This window comes from Chlamydotis macqueenii, chromosome 5 (genome assembly GCF_036417535.1).
Source record: "Chlamydotis macqueenii isolate bChlMac1 chromosome 5, bChlMac1.mat, whole genome shotgun sequence".
Lineage (NCBI taxonomy): Eukaryota > Metazoa > Chordata > Aves > Otidiformes > Otididae > Chlamydotis > Chlamydotis macqueenii.
Window position 1 is genome coordinate 5,412,836 of NC_141560.1, and position 17,571 is coordinate 5,430,406.

Genomic DNA, 17,571 nt, shown 5'->3' on the forward strand with positions numbered 1-17,571 from the left:
CAGTTCTCATGATATGACTCATTACCATATATTTTATTAGCACTAAGTTCATAAAGGAAGGATAAGTTTATGAAATCCATGATGTGTTTTAGGAGATTCCTGTAAATGTTCAGTACTCATCTATTGAAACACTGACGTCTTGCTTTGGAGTAGTTTGTATTTCCCGTGTAGTCTTTTCTCTGAGTGACTGTGGGAGACCACGTAAAATGATACCTGAGTCATCCATTTCTGTTGCAACCTACGCATGTTTTAAGATAACATTGAAAAAGCTGACTCTAAAAATTAAATACGGGAATACAATAATTTCAAAGTTAGTGAAGCATGGTATCCAGAAACAAGTGGTTTATTTACATACATATATATATATGATATGTAATATGCAGAATAGCCTTTTAAAAATAACTAAATATTGATTAGCTAATCATCCTTCTCATTCACACATGCATTTGTAGGCGTTTTGGCGACTGCGAAGCAGGGCCTGCATCATGCCACGCACAAATGTTCTTTACAAAGACTTTCTTGCTCTCAATTTTATGCTAACAGTTGTTCTTGAATATTCCTCACAGAGGAGCGAAGAAGTTGCGCAGCTCTAGAGTGAGTCATTGAGGATGGTTGAATTCCTGGTTCTTGTTGGTAGAAATTAACATTTTTAAGACCACTCTGGTCTCCACATGGTGTAAAGCTGTTAACTTGTTGCAATCAGTTTAATTCTTTTCATTTCCTTAATTAGTGTTCAAACTTGGCATCAGAAAGAAATTGTGCAAGTGATGAAAACGCATTAAAGTACTCGGAAGCAACAAAATTACACTAAATCTAATTCTGACAGCTTGTCTTGATCATATACTCTTTTGAACTCCAAATCCTGTGCACACTGTTCTTCCTCTTAGGTCGCATTTATTTCACAGAAGAGTTTGTGGTGTTGTCAGTCTGTTAACAACATAAAAGAAAGATCTGTCCCTGGTACCTTCGCCCCGTGTTAATTGAACGTATCATGTACGTGCTCGCAAGTAGAGATTCATTATTTGTTTTGTAAAATCAACTATTTCATCCTTTGTGCTCCCACTCAGCTCTACAGGTTAGCATCCACAGAAGCTTTAACATCTTTCTGTAGAGTGAAGGGTGAGTCAGGATAAGAGAGCTGTATTCTTATTTAAAATCGTGCTAAAGACAGAAGCAAAACTCTTGGTGAATGAAGTGGCTTGAAACCAAGTGAAGCAAAGCCACTTACCACATTTCTGCAAGTTTCTGTGGGTTTTATGTTGTGCTTGTTTGCTGGTTGTTATTCTCAGAATAATTTTACAAAATACTTGAACACTGTTAGTATTACTTGGAAGGCAGTAAGAAATTGAGTTGGGAAAGGAGTATGTCCCTCATACAGAGATCCTGTGTTGGTTGTTCATTTTATTGTTTTACTATTTACAGTATTCTCTAACTGATGTGACCAGTCAGAAAGGAAGAAAAATCTCAAACCCATAAAATTTCAACTTTTTGATTATAAGCAAAAAAAGGCCATCTTGGAGATTTTATTTTTTTTTTAATGACATTCAGCCTCTTGCTCTGAAACAAAAAAAAAAACATATGTTGCATTTTGTTATGGGTATTGGATGCGCAATGGAAAGATCTTGGTTTTGAACTCTTGCCACTTAAAAATGTCATACTGTTTTGCCTCTCACTTGGACTTATCTTTAGCCACAGTCTCCCTTTCTTGCAACATCTGTATAGGTAAAAAGTGAAATGGAGAGACAGATCATCTTAAGAAAACTGATTTCGATCAGCTGTCACTGTGAACTTATGCCCGGTCTGAAATGGGCATAAGCCTCTGGATAGCAGAAGTGAGGGTTGGAGGGGTAGCAGTGTCGCCATGGTGCCTGCTAAAAAGAGATGCTGGGGATTTTAGCTTTCCAGTCACTCACTGGTGGTGATGGCAGGTTGTAGCATCAACTTTTCTCAGGTGCACTTTGGGTGCAGCTTTTAAGGTTGCTGGTACAGCAGCTTAGATGATGGTGTTTAAAGTAAACCTCAATTCTAACAGTGGACGCTCCTGGGAAGTCATGATGTCCAGTTACAAATAGATAACCTTGATGAAAATTGACCTCTTGCAAAAATCCGTGTATCATAATGTTACAATAATCATATCTGTTGAAGGGCTGTTCTTTTTCATTTTGTCCAGTAGCAAAAAAAAAAAAAAAAAAAAAAAAATTTGAAATAGGCAATACATGATTTATTCCTTGGTGACAGCTGTTCAGGTCTTATTCAAGTCGCCTCTTAGAAGGACTTGGTGTCTACTCTGGCACTGGTAGCAGGCACAGTTAAGACTCTTTGTCAAGGGGTGCCGGCCTGGCTCATATACCATCAAAAGAGAGAGGCCAGGTGCAGGATTCGGGGTGTCTGACATAGGTGGATGAATACTGCAGTCTGATTTTTTCTCCCCTCGTCCTATAAGGACATAAAAGCTTTTAACCTTTCCTTTTTTCTTTTCTTCAGCTGAAAATACTTGGGATCAGTGAAATGGTTAACATTCTGTCTGCAAGAGTGCTATTTCTAACCTACGTTTCTCTGTTCTGACCTATGGTTCTGGTTTGGCATTATGCCCACATAAAAGAAATGGTCTGAATTCAACTATTCAGAAATATTTTTGAATGTTTACCGTTACTTAGATATATTTAGTTTGCATAATTTGAGTTGATTGCCTTTAATCAGTAAACATTACAATACATGGTAGAAATTTCTCGATCTTGAAGTTGGTTTGCAATCTAGATGGAGAGGAAAAAAAAAAAAGCTGTGGTTTCTATAGCAATAAATCATTTGTTAACCTTGAAGTACATCATAATTCTATACATAACTGTTTCTCTTTATACAATTCCTATAATATACAGTATGAGCAAATGATAACTGATGCTGTACAATGTTGTGGTTATTCATGCAATTTCCTCAAATTATTTCCCAAGAAAATATAGGAAAATAAGAAACAGATATTGTCTCTGCCTGGTTGTAGGTGATCCCTGTTGGGCTTTGAAGCTCAGAATTCACTGAAGCAGGCAGAGCTGAAATTCATTCTGATGCTGGGCAGATTGCTTTCTGGTTAACAAGGCAGTAGCGTATACATTTACGTTTCACTGCCTGTCTTCCTGCCTTGAAGCTTAAAGTTTACAGAATGCAGAAATGACTGAAATTAAAATTGCTGTTCTGGTTTCCTTCTGGAACTGCGTGTGACTTTTCTGTTATTTTTAATAATAAGATTTTTTGGACACGTACTGTACATTTTTCCTGCAAGACAACTGCAGTCTTCCTTGAGAAAACGGCCTTAGCAGCAATCCAGCAATCCCTGTGATTGCCAGGCTGGCAGGAAGAAAGTGGCATGCGTAAAGCATTGCAGGGAAAAGATTTTTTTTTTTTTTGTGTGTGTGTGTGTCTGCTAGCCTCTCAGAATTCCAGAAGTGTATGTAGACAGTATTTCCTCCCTGTCCTCAATAAATTTGCTTTATTTTCCTGGTTTCCACCTGAATAAAATAAAATTTTATTTTATACTGTGGACTCCTTACCATAAAGTTCGTAAGTGTTTATCTCTGAGGGTGGAAGTTGTAAAGATAAAACTGAGGAATGTATAATAATGTTGTGGAAATAGGTGTTCAGAGAATTATAGAAGTGACTGTAAAAGTGTTTCCAAATATGTGCTGAAATTGAATATTGGAGCTTAATAACAAAATGAATACTATCTGGAGCATCAAAAACAGGAACGGTTGGAGAAAGACTTGTTTGGCAACCGTAGCTATAGTTGGGGGAAAGAACAAGCATTAAAACAAAAAGCACCAAACAAACAAAATAAACTAGAGTTCCTGTGAACTGCTTCAGTCTTGTAAATAACAGACCTCTTCTGTATCAGAACAATATGTTAAGTACATCAGTGTTTTCATTTTGAGTGTCACACTTACATTCTTTCTGTCATGGATTGAGGCTTTCCCTGACCTGCATTTTCTTTTTCTCCTCCTGAGCTACGCACTTCAGTCTGCTGAGTAAATTTTCTTTTCTGCGTATTTCACCATTACATGAGTGCAGGGCCAAATGGGAAGTGGTTTGGGTTCAGTTCTTGTTGTTAGGCTTTTGTACAAATAAATAGTTACTTCGCGTATTTTATATTTTCATTATGACTGTATTTGTTTTCACAGCCTGAGGAAGAGCTTGATCCTGAAGAGAGGGACAATTTCCTCCAACAGCTTTACAAGTTTATGGAAGACAGAGGTAACACTGAATTTTAAGGTTTTCTAATTTTTTTTTTTTTAATTTAATCTCAAGTTCACTTTTAAAATGGCTTTTAAAAATTGCTTTTAAATGTAATGGATGTTATTACGAGCATATTCTGATGTCAGTGAAAAAGGATAACAGCTAGTCTGGTGCAAGGAGAATCTCTTTTACCCATTTTCACATGTGGCAGGTCAGCTTCCAGTATTTTGAAGCACAGCACACAAAGGAAACTCAAATCCTCCCTGAGGTATTTTGGTTCTGTTTTGCTTTCACAAAACCTTTTTTGTTAACAATCCCTGTTAAATGAGCTCTTGGTTGATTTCTTGTTGTGACAGCCGTGGCTGGGAACTCTGCTGCTGTTGATCTCAGGCTGGAACCTGAGGCGGCTGTTCATGGACGGTGAAATTCAAGCAGCAGAGAATGGGAGATGTGCCATCTTCGAGTCTCCTTGCAGAGCTGTCTTAATCATGCGTGGACGTAGCAGTGATGCTCACCTGAAGAGACAACTCAAAAGATTCTACTTTGTCCAGTAGCTAGAACAAGAAAATAGCGTATTTTAAATGTCTTTACAGAATTAGGTGAGACTGTTAAATATTGGAATAGTTAACGTCCTGGCATAAGACATGTATTGGACTGCATGTGCTGTGTATGGAGAGCGGGATATACCTGCTGACTTGGGAGAGCTGTTGCACAAGCCTTTCGCGTTTGCAGTTGTGATGAGACTGGCACTAAAATTGAAGGATTTCTGTTCCTTGGCTGCACACCCTCCTCTCCTCTTTTTTTTTTTTTTTTTTTTTTTTTTTTTTTTTTTTTTCTTTCAAACTTACATTTAAGCCTGGAAAGAGTTTTATCTTTTAGAATATATTTTATTCATTTTACTCACAAATTCACTATTGCAATTTGAATATTTGTAAGTGTTAATCCTGCAGTAACATTGGTGGAGGTAGATTACAAGTGCAACTACTGCCTTTTATTTTTTTTTCTTTTTATTTTCCTTGCAAAAGTTACCTGAATGATGTTTCTGTAGCAGCATATAGTACAGCAGAAGTTGATGAATTTGAAATAACCAGAGCTAAGAGCAAAATCTAAAGTGTCCAAATATTTCCCCCTTTCTTTTTTCCTAGGTTTTAAAACTGGGAGGGGAAATCAAATTACCGTTGTAAAAGACGCTCAGCGTCCCTATTAACGAGATGTGTTCTAGACCACAGAATCATAAAAGAACTGTTCCAAGTCTGTTCAATATTGCCAGTTCTTATCAAAGGTTTAGAAATGGATCATGTATTATAGCAAAGTATACTGGAGTTCATCCAATATAATTTTGAGGCCTCCTGTGTGTAACCAGTGTTTCTGCAGAATAACCAGCATGGGGGAATAAGAGGCTGTGTCGGAGGAAAAAAAAAAAAATCCCTATACTGCTGGACTAATTCACAATTTTCTTTCTTTTCTAGTACCCTGAATCTTTCCCCTTTTCTGTTTTCCTCCTTTTCTCACTCCTTTTCTTAAGCACCCTTAGACTACAAACTGAGTAGGGATCATGTCCGGCAGTTGTAGAGGCAAAAGAGGAAAGCATTTTTGCACTAAATTTGAAGACTAATTCCAGAAACTATTTTTTAAGCTAGTATGTTGATTGAGCAATTTACAGGACTTTCTCAGGACTGAGTCTTTCCCCCTGCCTATCTACTTTCCGCCCCCCCCCCCTTTCTGGCTATATAGCAAGATCTCTGGTCCCACCAGGTTTGTTCTGCATTCTGTTCTCTCATATGGAAGTTTTGATTCATGTAGTCATGACAGTATTCCCAAAGTCCTATAAAATTATTTTCATGATTCCAAATATAATTGCATGAAGATGAAGGAAGATGAAAAGCAGCAGGGAAGAGGTTTGACACTGTTCCTTGCTGGGACGAATACTATCTAAGTACACAGCTACTTAATCCAAGTCACTTTTGGTTTCTTCTTTTGCACTTAATTATTGTTTTTTAAATCATTGATTTTTATATCATTTTATATCGTTTGAGTTCTTTCTTTTTCCCGGAACTGTCCCAGATATTTGTGTCCTGTTAGGGCTTTGTGCTTTTTCAGATTCTGACAATTTGCCTGTGTATCTTTTTCTAACCCAACATTTCCACTTGTTCCCCATTCCTTTCAGACCACAGTGTTTTGAGTCAATCTCTGTGCACATTGCTATATTCCAGCATTCAGCAGGCGTTCTATAGAGCTTGCTGCAATTCTGGCCATCCCACGTGGGATGCAGCCAGTTGGATGGGAGTTATTGCACAAATCTGCAAAGGAGGCCAAGAAATCATAGTTATCAAGCAGCTGGTGCCAGTATGCTAATAAACCACCCAGAAATAAGTGATGCATTCAAACGAGGGTGAAGCCTTAATTGGTGGTTGGAAACTACTGACTTGTGACATATCTTAGAATTGTTAAATACAGATCTTAAAATGTGGAAAGACACTAGTTATCAAATGAGTGCTAAAGGAATGGAAGAAGGCAGTTTACTGTTCTTTGTGATAACTTCTTATTCCTGGTTTTGTTTTATTTAGGTACTCCTATCAATAAACCACCTGTTCTGGGCTACAAGGACCTTAATCTCTTCAAACTTTTTAGATTGGTGTATCAGCAGGGTGGATGTGACAGTGTAAGTGTCAGACATTTCCTGAACCAAATGTGTCTATTCATTCTTAAAAGCTGTGGCTTGTGCCTCTCTTAGATATCATTCCTTAATGGTCTTGGTTAACAAAACCTGAAAACTTCCTTTTTTTCTTTTTCTTTTTTTCCCCAAAGATTGAGAGTGGTGCTGTATGGAAGCAAATTTATATGGACCTTGGCATTCCTATTTTGAACTCGGCTGCATCCTACAATGTAAAAACTGCTTATAGAAAGTAAGTCATATTGTATAATGGTGAAGACACTTTTCCTTGTTTTAGTAGCATATACTACAATAGTCCAGCAATTTTTGATAGTTTAGTGAAGCAGTAGTTGACAATCTTCAGTTAACGAGCAGTTCCGAGCATTTTACAGCATTGAGGATTGAAACAGTGGAGGAAAGGAGGGAATGCTCAGGGCTGTAAGTTCCTGTTGCTCTAATACATTAGAATTCTGCTCATTTTCTTATCAAGAAGCATTCACTTTCAGCATGTGATGATGCCATTTCAGAGTCTAACAATGAAGTTTATAAAAAAAAGCTTTGGCAAATTCAACTTTGCAATTTATAGTGATTAATAAGAATGGACTCTGGCCACAGTTGTACACCCATTTAAGTCTGTAGATGCTGCATGCAGTGAGGAGAATTTTATACTAGTTTCTTTAATTTCCTGAAAAATGTTGATAGAAATAGGCATATTTTAATATTAGCTTTGAGGAATCTGTATAATAATGGCTTTAGGGTATAGCTATGTACATTGCTATGGTGGGTGTGACTATTAAATAGTAAAATCATTGCTTGTAATGAAAAAATGCATAAATATTTTTATTCTGACCCCTGGTTTTCAGTTGTGTTTTAACTTTTGAAATGGAAACCTTTTAGGACTGACACTTTTCAAGCTCATTTTCTAAATAAAAATTATTTTTATTATTTATCCTCCTGGAAGTTTGACAAGAAACAATTGGGCTTTTTGAGTAAAAGGGAAGAATGAGGTTCTCTTGACTCGAACCTAAGGAAATTTGGCTGGTTGAATAGGGATGACTAATGACTCAACTCATGTTAATGTTGATGGAAGATGAAAATATTCAGACTATCTTCAGTGGGATTTGAACTGGGCACGTATTTAAGGTCTGTATTTTACAGAGAAGAATATTTATCATAAAAAGAATAATTGGTAAATATGTACTAGGTTGCTCTTACAGTGGAAATAATTATGTTGTATGAACACATGAAATTATGTTGTAAGTTGCATATTTATTCTTTGAGGAATAAGCTGGTTCATATTTCTGTTGCCTGTAACTGGATTAGAGCCTGTACACTGGGAGTTACCAGAGAACAAGCTGATGCATGGCAATTTGTTACTGTGGGGAAACTTGTTTGTATGCTCATGTTCTAATAGTAGGATGATTTCAGCTGTCATTGTGTCTTTGCAAAACAGTGTACGTGTTCTTAGGCTTTACTGTCGTGAATTCTTAATTGGATGGAAATGAAGTGAAAGTTGTAGGAAGCACCCGTGTCTGTTCTTTTTCACTGTTTGACTTGTGTGCATTTCATTTCAAAATATCTAGCTTTTTTTTGTTTGTTTGGGGTTTGTTTTTGTTTTTTTTCCTTTGAAGTTACTGTTCCTCTTATATGTCTGTGAGCAGGAAAATAGGTTCTATGCACTTTAATAAATAGAAAATAAGACATGAAATATCAGTGAAACTTTATTTGTATCTACAGGTATCTTTATGGTTTTGAAGAGTACTGCCGTTCTGCAAACATTCAGTTTAGGACCATCCATCACAATGAACCAAAAGTGGTAGAAGACATACAGAAACACGTGGAACCGATGGAGGAAAGTGTAAAAGAGGAACAAAAAATGCCCCCAACAGAAGTTAAAAAAGAAGCAGAAGAAAATTATTCCAGCAGTGAAAGTGAAAAAGAAGAAATAGAACTAAGATCCCCAAGGGTAAGTGGTTTGTACTGATTTCTGTTTAGTACTTAACAAGACCCCTTTGTATAGTGAACAGTTTACATAATGAGTTTTCCCTCGTGGAGTGATTGTACATTTGAATTGGCGTACTTGTACAAGCGTAGGACAGGGTTACGTGAACATAGTCGGTGTTAACTGGTAATTATGTTCTGCCTGTGAATAGAATCAGGTTTTATTATTTTTTCACGTTCTAAACCATCCATGGGATTTGCTCAGGCTGTGTTGGATGTTGGACATGTTTCGATTCAGGGATAGCTTCAGAGCTGCTGAGAGCTGTATATCATCAGAACAGTGAAACTCAGCAGGACAGTCCTGGTTGCGGGTGAGAATTTCCACAAACACGTGGAATCTGCAGCTTTCCGGCAAGAAGCAGGAACATCAAAGGACTGCTACAGCTTAACGAATCAAAGGAAGACCTGTTTCTCTGAGTTTCTTTTTATCACAATATCTCTTCTTTTAATAAAAGAAGCAGTGCAATTTTACAATACGTAGACAAAAGTAGAGGGAGGAACACTTGAGTTTTGTCTTTGAATGCTGTAGAGATGAGGGTTGTATTAGTAGTTACATAGATATGACCAGTGAGCCATCAGCTAGTGGATACTGAACCTGATGGAGAATAGAAGGATACTTTTCAGGTATTTGGATATGTAACACTCCTGTTAATTCTGTTAAAAGGACATTTTGTGTTCTTTGATAGAGCATGATTACTGAAGGACAAAGAATTGCTACTTTTTAAAGTGTTCAAGTTGTAGAGATTCCGCTCTCAAGTAAAATGTAATTCTATTGAAGTACTTCTTGCAAACCAGCTTTTCAAGCAAATATATGGCCTTTAAAATTAATAAATGAAAAGACATAGTGTAAACACAAGTTTAGATTTGTGTTACATATTATATTTCTATCTAACTGCAAGTGGTTTTTCCAAGCTGTATCAGCCTTAATGAACTTCCTGGTATGACAGTAGCTTTGTTAGTTTGTTTGGGGTTCGGTGTTTTTTTTTTTTTTTTTTTTTTTTTTTTGGTTTGGAAAAAAACTGATGAGAGGATTACTGGAAGAAAGTGAAATTAAGTTAATTATTAATTGTTAATAATTAAATATTATTTAAGTGATTATGGTTTTATTACTTTATTAATCCTGGGACCAGCTATCTATTTATGAGTGATTATTTTTCCAAAGTATTTACCATTGTACTACTGTGAATTCTAATCATTATAGTGCCTTCATTACTGTCGTCTTTAGATGGCCTCCAGATAATTAATCTTGGCATTCATAATGTATTTTAAATGTTCTGATTACAAAGTGATGTCCCTATACAAGAGACTTTTAATAGCAAAATGATAAACCTGTGCTAGATCCCAGAGTTACCAGTCACAGATAGTCCCAGACAGCAGTTGTGGCTACTCAAAGTACCTTTTAAAAATATGATACTTAAAGGTTTTCTAAAGCTGACAAATTTCTGTTCTGTGAAATCAACATGTGGCTATCAGGATTGAAGATGCTGAAAGGAAGGTGCTTTCTGTCAGTAGTCCTGTACAAGCATGTTAATTAATGCTGTTACTGTAGTTGAGCAAGGAATTTTGGCACTCTCTGTCAGAGCAACAGACCTTACAGGTCTAAATGAATATCCTGAAATCTCCAGAAGTTAATCAGAATTATTCTAAACCAGGCAGAATGGCTTTATTTTGCTTTTTTTCCTTGATAACAAGACTTTAAGCTATTATCTTAAGACTTTAGAATATTTGCTTTTTGGTGTTACCTCCAGCCTTTCTTCTGTACAGGAATAGTGTGTTTCACTTTCAGCTGAGATTTGGAGAGGCTATACAGAGAAGAGTCATTAAACTGATCTTATTTCCGTTCTAGGGACGGAGAAGACTTGCCCGTGATGCAACCCCTGCTAAAAAAGATAGTGAAGAGGATAAAACACAAGACAAACTGAAAGACAGTAACAAAGAAAACAAAGATATAGAGGAAACGCCTGAGAATGCAGAAAAGAAAGAAAATGAAACTCCACTAGGGAGAAAAAGTACACCAAAGCAAAAAGAGAAAAAAATTAAAAAACAGGAGGATTCTGATAAAGAGTCAGATGAAGAGGAAGAGAGGCAGAGGGAGAGGTAAACATTAACTTGTATCACCTTCTTATGAGTTTAGCTGTGTCGTGATTGAGCCGTAATCCAAGCAGGAGCATACACAGTATTGGAGATCTGACCAGTTTCTAAATGTGGAAGTCGGGAATCTAATTCATTCAGCCAGCCAGGAAAGGGAAAATTTTATTTCAAGTTTATAGAGTCTACTGTACGTTATGAAAGCATCTTTTTTTGGTAGGTGCCAGACAGTGTTTTTCACTTTCATTTCTTGAAGGTCTTTCCAAGGCCACACTAGTACGTACAGACACCGCGTACGCCAGGCTATAAGAATGCCAGGTATGGATGGTGAGCAACTGTTTGGGCAATTGAAATATAAATGGAAAAGAGAGCCTCTCTTCCCCCATGCTTTTACTTTAGTGATGGCTGGTGAACCTAGAGCTGGCTTGTTTTTATTGTTACTTGAGGCATGTTATTGTAGGCAGGCAGGAAGGGGATCAGCTGATAAAGCAAAGGAGAAGGAAAGAGGGAGTTTGAATGAAACCCAGAGGCAGGTTGAAGAGGAGGGAATGGAGAGACATGGAAGGGCAAAGGGAAAAGAGCATCCAGAGACTAAGCTTGACAAGTTGAATTGGATTTATAGTCCTGGTTGCAAACGAGGTGTGAGCAGGTGAATAATTTATTAGCAGAGTAAACCTCCTCTTAAGCTAACTTTGGCTGTGGTCAAGGGCTTACCTGTTTAAGCTGGCTTTCCTACCTTGTTTTTCTTACCCATGTGGCTGAGTGGTGTGGGCACAAGTTAATACTGAGTAAAGCCTGATAGGGGTATTGCGTATTTTCTTCAAAAGAGTTTTGAGGAGTGGCGACAATACACAATTACTTCAAAGTAAGTGTCACTGTGCGGTAAAAAAATAAAAAAATCTTGCAGTGCACCATAGGATGCACAAATGCCTCAAATGAAGGTACAGTGTGGGTGTGCAGCAGGTTGCAGAGGTATGTCAGATGACTGAGGCATCAAAGAGTTTCTTTAAGTGGTGCAGACAGTGTTTGTCTTTTTTCTTTTAATTGTTTGCCACAACAACTTAGTTCGTCTTTCATTGAAGGCTAGCAAATATATTTCATTAAAAGTAAACCCAAACTGTAGAAGAAATAGCTTTTTTTAACATAGTTTGTAAAAATCAAGTATATTTTAAAAATTGAAGTTAGTTCTTCCTCTCTTACTTAGGAGCCAAACACTGAGTTAACTTACTCCTCTTTTTGTATTATCAAAATATTCATTAAAAAAATCTTTAAGCCTTGCGGTAGTTTTACACCTAATAAATTATGTTTTAAAATGTAATTTTTCTGGATATTTTTGGCACTTACCCTTATTCTTTCCAAGTCCTGTTTTGGACTTAAAATGCTGTGTCTAGGCTGGCTTTGGAGGCAATGCAGGATGCAGAAAATGAGAATTTTGTGTTGCAGCCTTTTTCTCTTCTAGTAGGTTGGCTCCGCTAGTTAAATGTTAACATTTTGATTGTCACTGATTAGTGGGCATTTTAAATACACTTTACTGCAGGGAGGAAATTGAGAACAAAGGAGAATCAGAAGGTGAAGAGGATGAGGAGGATGCAGAACCCTGCCTGACTGGAACCAAAGTGAAAGTAAAATATGGACGTGGAAAGACTCAAAAAATTTATGAAGCCAGTATTAAAAGCACAGAAATTGATGATGGAGAGGTTTTATATTTAGTTCATTACTACGGTTGGAATGTAAGGTGAGGATAATAAATTACCTTTTCTTTCTTTGTTAGAAGGATTATTTGCAAAAGAATTTTTGTTTTTAAGAAAAAAAAAAAAAAGAGAAGAATGATCAGTGACTTGGCTCTGAATTGAGCTACCAACACGCTAACAGGTTCTGACTCTGACACTTCTCAGTGTTAGTATTTTGTTCATGGTATGAGACTGTTGCACTGAAATCTCAGAATATACTTGCTTGTACGCCTCCATCTGCCTTGAAGTGAGTAATCCACGTTCCTCATAGGAGTATCCCTGTAATTTATTGTGTCATCTAGTGTTAGCACTATCAGACTTTTATTTAAGATAATTCTTCTGTCTGTGAAGACATCTACAAATAAGAGTATTAAGCACTGAAATTTTGGGAACAAAATTTATTCTTGTGTTGAATGTTAACTGGTTATAGCGGTTGTTATGTGTAGAGAGGGTAGAAGAGGGCTAAGCAAGAAAGAACTACAGGAAAAAAAAATCATGAAATCACAGGGCAGCCATGCTTTATATTCAATACTGCTGTAGAAATGGCCTTTGTTGTTGTTCTTTTTAAGAGCATTGCAATTAGGTAGACAAAATTATCACAAAATTGATCACTTTTAAAAATATAACTTTTCTGGTATATAACTTGAGATGTTCCAAATCCATACATTTTTAAGTAAACCAAGCCAATTTCTTTATGTAGCAACATAAAGTTTAGGGCAAGGGGGAGAATTCCCCAAATACTTACATGTGTCCCTTTACCTTTTTAATAACTAAGGAGATTTTGAGGAGCATTAGTAGCATATTTGTGCTTTTCAGAATCTCATCCAGTTTGTTGCTGTAATTTAAAAACTTTTCCTCTAAGGAAAAAAGTATGTTTTACTGTTGAGGCGTGGTATGGTGAAAACTGCCTTTTTGTTATGATGTGAAATAATTGACAAACTGACTGAGCTGACTCAGTCCTTTGAGTTCCAGTGCTTTGCTAGCCAGAGACAGGGAAGTTTGCACCTCCATTTCCCCATCCCATAAAATTTTTTATGGGATAGAAATGTAGGTCATCTTTTTGATATCAGGTGCTGCATGTAGTTGTAAATAGAGGCTCTGCTTTCCTGCTTCTCCTTAATAAAATATTTTCTGTAACTCGGTCTTTTAATCCTCGTACTGCAAACAACTTCCTTTTACGCAGTGATAACAATTTGTTGTTGTTTACTTTTAGGTATGATGAATGGGTGAAAGCTGATCGGATTATCTGGCCTGTTGACAAAGGAGGACCAAAGAGAAAACAGAAGAAAAAAACAAAAGTAATGGTTATTTCAATAAGTTTTTCTTGTAACAGTCATTAAGTACTGTACTACTGTTCCTTATTTAAAAAAAAACAAAAAACTACTCAGTGCACAGTCTATTTTATTTCAATAGAAGTCTAAAGCAAAAGGAGAAAAGGCTTGATGATCAGCAGTGAAACAGATTAATAAAAATTATTTTTCTTTTTTTTCCCAACTCAGAATAAAGAAGACGGTGAAAAGGATGAGAAGAAGGATGAGGAGAAACAAAAATCGAAGCGTGGGCGACCTCCTCTGAAATCTACTCTTCCATCAAACACATCTTGCAGTTTATCCAAAACACCTAATAGCGAAGGTAAATCAGGAGCCAGAAGTGCACGGAACAACTTGTCAGATTCCTCACCATTACCAAATGGAACAGAAGGTACATCTGGTGCACTCGTGTTCTGGCATGGAAGTGCATGTAAACAGTGATGTAATGCAGTGCGGCGAACACAGTGCTGTCAGCAGCTTTAAAGTCCTACGTAACCAGTCAGTGTACGAGCAATATAACAAAGCAATTTTTGATGCAGATTTTACGCTATAAAAATTAATACTTTCAATTTTGATTTTAGCAACCCCTCGCAGGCAGACGAGACGTAGCTCAGGAATGTTTGATTCTGATAGAGGATCAAACGGTGAGTGATCTCAGTCCTGTGTATGCTTTTGAGGTTTTTTTCAGTACCTTTTTGAAAAGAGGTTTGATTTTTATTTTTTACTTTGTTGTTGTGATTTTTTTTTTTTTTTTTTTTTTTTCTTCCTCCTAGTGAATTTTATTGAGCAAGTAGTTGAGCTGACACTGCTGAGGAGCACAGTTTGCTCACAGAAGAGCTATGGTGTGGAAATGACTGTGGAAGTCACTCCATATTCCTTAGCCAGAGCCTTTCAGTCCTAATCTTGAGCAGACCAAATCTAGTGGTATAATGATAGTCTTTATTGTGGCGATTAAGTCCTCGATCTCAGTAGAACATCATCCAGTGGAGTTGTTAATTATATAGAAACAGCTGCAATATTTTTGGCATTTCTAAGCCTCTGTCAACAAGAACTGAAGTGAAATCACTGTCTCCTTTTAGTACAGATCCCTGAATAATCTTGTGGTAAAGTAACAGTGCTTGCTCGGTATATGGTGTGTGATTCGTACAATAGTTTAGCGATTAAATGGCCATATTTTGGCGTGGAAGTTGTTCTTGGTTTTTGTTTTGTTTAGTTTTTTTTCCCTTTTTTTTTCCTGTTCTGTTTCTGTAGTGTCAGGTTGGGGAGGCATTATCCCCAGGTAAATTGTGTGGGAATCTATAAAGTCTTTTTGCGTCTCTAAACTGTAATTTCTTTATGTTGGCTTATTTGGGAAATAGTAGAAGTACTGCTACTATTGTAGTTTCATAAAAATTTTGAGTAAAAACAAGAACTATAATAAGTGTGTGCAATAACGCAGGATTTTAAGCTTGAATTTTTTTTATTGTAAACTGATGTTAATACCATAGATTACTGGAAAAAAAAAAAAAGGGGTTTTGTGTGGTTGAAGAAAGAAATTGTGCAGTAATTGATGACTTAAGGTGCTGTTTCCTTCTTTTTAAAATTTTTTTGCAGACTCTGGCTCATCTGACAGTGAAGCAGATGAGTCATCTGAAAAGAATTTGAATGAAGAATTTTCTCCAGAAACTTCAGAACTGGAAAAGACTGAAAAACTACATGATGAGAAGCTAGATGAAGAAAACCCAAAGATTCCTCATGCATTGAAAGAAAATGACAGGACTCAAGTACAGCCATTAGAAACGCTGAAACTGGAAGTAGAAGAAAGTGAACAAATTGTTCAGATTTTTGGAAACAAAACAGAACAAATAGAAGAAATCAAAAGAGAGGCTGAAAAATCACCTAAAGGAAAAGGGAGAAGGAGCAAGACAAAAGATCCCTCTTTAGAGAATGCAAAGATTTCACCAGGAGGCCAAGAAGATGTGGCAAATGAGTCTCTTACAGAACCTGAAAGATTAGACATGTCTTCCTTGGACTGTAAAGAAATTTCCAGCACTATTGAAAGTGAAACAGAACCTTCTACAAAAGATAAGAAGCTCTTGAAAAGGAAAACTTTGGAACAGGCATCGCCTGAGAAGAGAAATCGACGGGAGAGTGAGATGGAAGTGCCAAATATCATATCTGAAGAGAGGACCAATGAATGTACCGGAGCAGAGGAATGTAGAGGGCTGAATGCTGAAGAGTCCCTCAGAACTGAAAATGAGGAAATGCCATCCCTGGTGGCAGAATCCGTTCAGCACGGTCAGGAGCTGAGGAATGAGAACTTTGAACGTCCATCTGCAGAAAACGAGAATGTTCCCTTAAAAGATGAGGATGATGCAATGCCTCAGATCGGTCCTGAAACTCTGCTCTGCCATGAAGTAGACTTGGATGACTTGGACGAAAAGGAGAAGAGCAGTAGCGAAGACACAATATCAGAAAAGCCAGACCCTAACGCTTCAAATTCAAATCCATCTGCCTTACCCCCTGCCGTCCAGTCCAGTTTTTCAGTGGCCTCGCCTCTTACGCTGAGTCAGGACGAATCGCGCAGTATCAAGAGTGAAAGTGACATGACTATTGAAGTCGACAGCGTGGCGGAAGAGTCGCAAGAAGGTCTTTGTGAAAGTGAGTCTGCTAATGGATTTGAAGCCAGTACAACATCAAGCAATTGTAGTATAGCCGTGCAAGAGCGAGAGATTGGAGAGAAAGGTGAGCACTTCTGTGAAAAGTCATTCTCTGCTGTAATGATTTCTGAAATCGTCTGAAGTCTGGTGTTGCTTTGCTAAAAATTGCTGGTTTGTTTTGTCATCTGATTTTAAATTCCTTTGTTGCTTATAAAAAGAGAAATATTTAAGGCATGTTTTTTTTTTTTCTTTCTTTCTTTCTTCTCCTCATTTAGGTCAAAAAAGACCCAGTGACAGCAACAGTGGAACACTGGCGAAAAAACAAAAGCGTACTCCAAAGCGAACAAGTGCTGCAGCCAAAAATGAAAAGAATGGAACAGGTACATTCCTGGAGGGGGAGGGAGGGAAGGTTATGCTGTCTTATAAACATGTACAAAGGCCCACTGTTCTCACTGTTCCCCATTATTTCTGTTGAATTGGGACTTCCTTGTCGGGGTTTTTCATTATTATTCATCATGATTATTGGCTGTTAACCGGAGAGCACTACTAGCTGCATGGTAGCAGTGTTCCTGGGAAATCTCTTGGCTATTTTTATTTACTTCGTTAGGAAAAACTTCTAGTAACTGTGTCTATTAGCAGTTACTAAATATTTATCATTATGCTAATTTTTATATATTGGGTTGGTTATTAATGTGGGAGAGGGGAGTTCTGAACAGAAGCATCTCCATTACAGTCTTGGGATAGCTGTTTCTGATGCAAAAAAAAAAAAGTGCGTTTATGAAGTGCGGGAAAAAATATTTGATGTTAAGGAATAACTTTTCAGCAAAAGAAATCTTGTGTGTTTGTATTTCAAGTATGTGAGTCTTTTAGCTTGCTACAGAAATCTGGATTTTTATGTTTCTCTAGCTCATTTTTGGTGATCATTGTAT

The 17,571-nt window shown here is 37.1% G+C and overlaps 1 protein-coding gene and 1 long non-coding RNA gene across 6 annotated transcripts in view; one reads left to right on the plus strand and one right to left on the minus strand.

The window, feature by feature from the left end:
- Positions 1-17,571, minus strand: part of LOC147600436 (uncharacterized) — a 759,986-nt gene that overhangs the window by 146,240 nt on the left and 596,175 nt on the right. The gene's annotated exons all lie outside the window — the stretch shown is intronic.
- The window catches only part of ARID4A (AT-rich interaction domain 4A), a 47,756-nt gene that overhangs the window by 26,958 nt on the left and 3,227 nt on the right, over positions 1-17,571 (plus strand). For 2 of the 5 annotated variants that reach the window (XM_086748187.1, XM_086748188.1), the window contains exons 12-22: positions 4,167-4,239; positions 6,789-6,883; positions 7,030-7,127; positions 8,612-8,840; positions 10,722-10,972; positions 12,501-12,698; positions 13,907-13,991; positions 14,193-14,394; positions 14,585-14,647; positions 15,597-16,727; positions 16,918-17,022. In XM_086748187.1, the coding sequence (XP_086604313.1) occupies positions 4,167-4,239; positions 6,789-6,883; positions 7,030-7,127; positions 8,612-8,840; positions 10,722-10,972; positions 12,501-12,698; positions 13,907-13,991; positions 14,193-14,394; positions 14,585-14,647; positions 15,597-16,727; positions 16,918-17,022 (2,530 nt within the window). The remainder of the gene's footprint in view (positions 1-4,166; positions 4,240-6,788; positions 6,884-7,029; positions 7,128-8,611; positions 8,841-10,721; positions 10,973-12,500; positions 12,699-13,906; positions 13,992-14,192; positions 14,395-14,584; positions 14,648-15,596; positions 16,728-16,917; positions 17,023-17,571) is intronic. The other 3 variants (XM_086748190.1, XM_086748189.1, XM_086748191.1) reach the window with 3 other exon arrangements.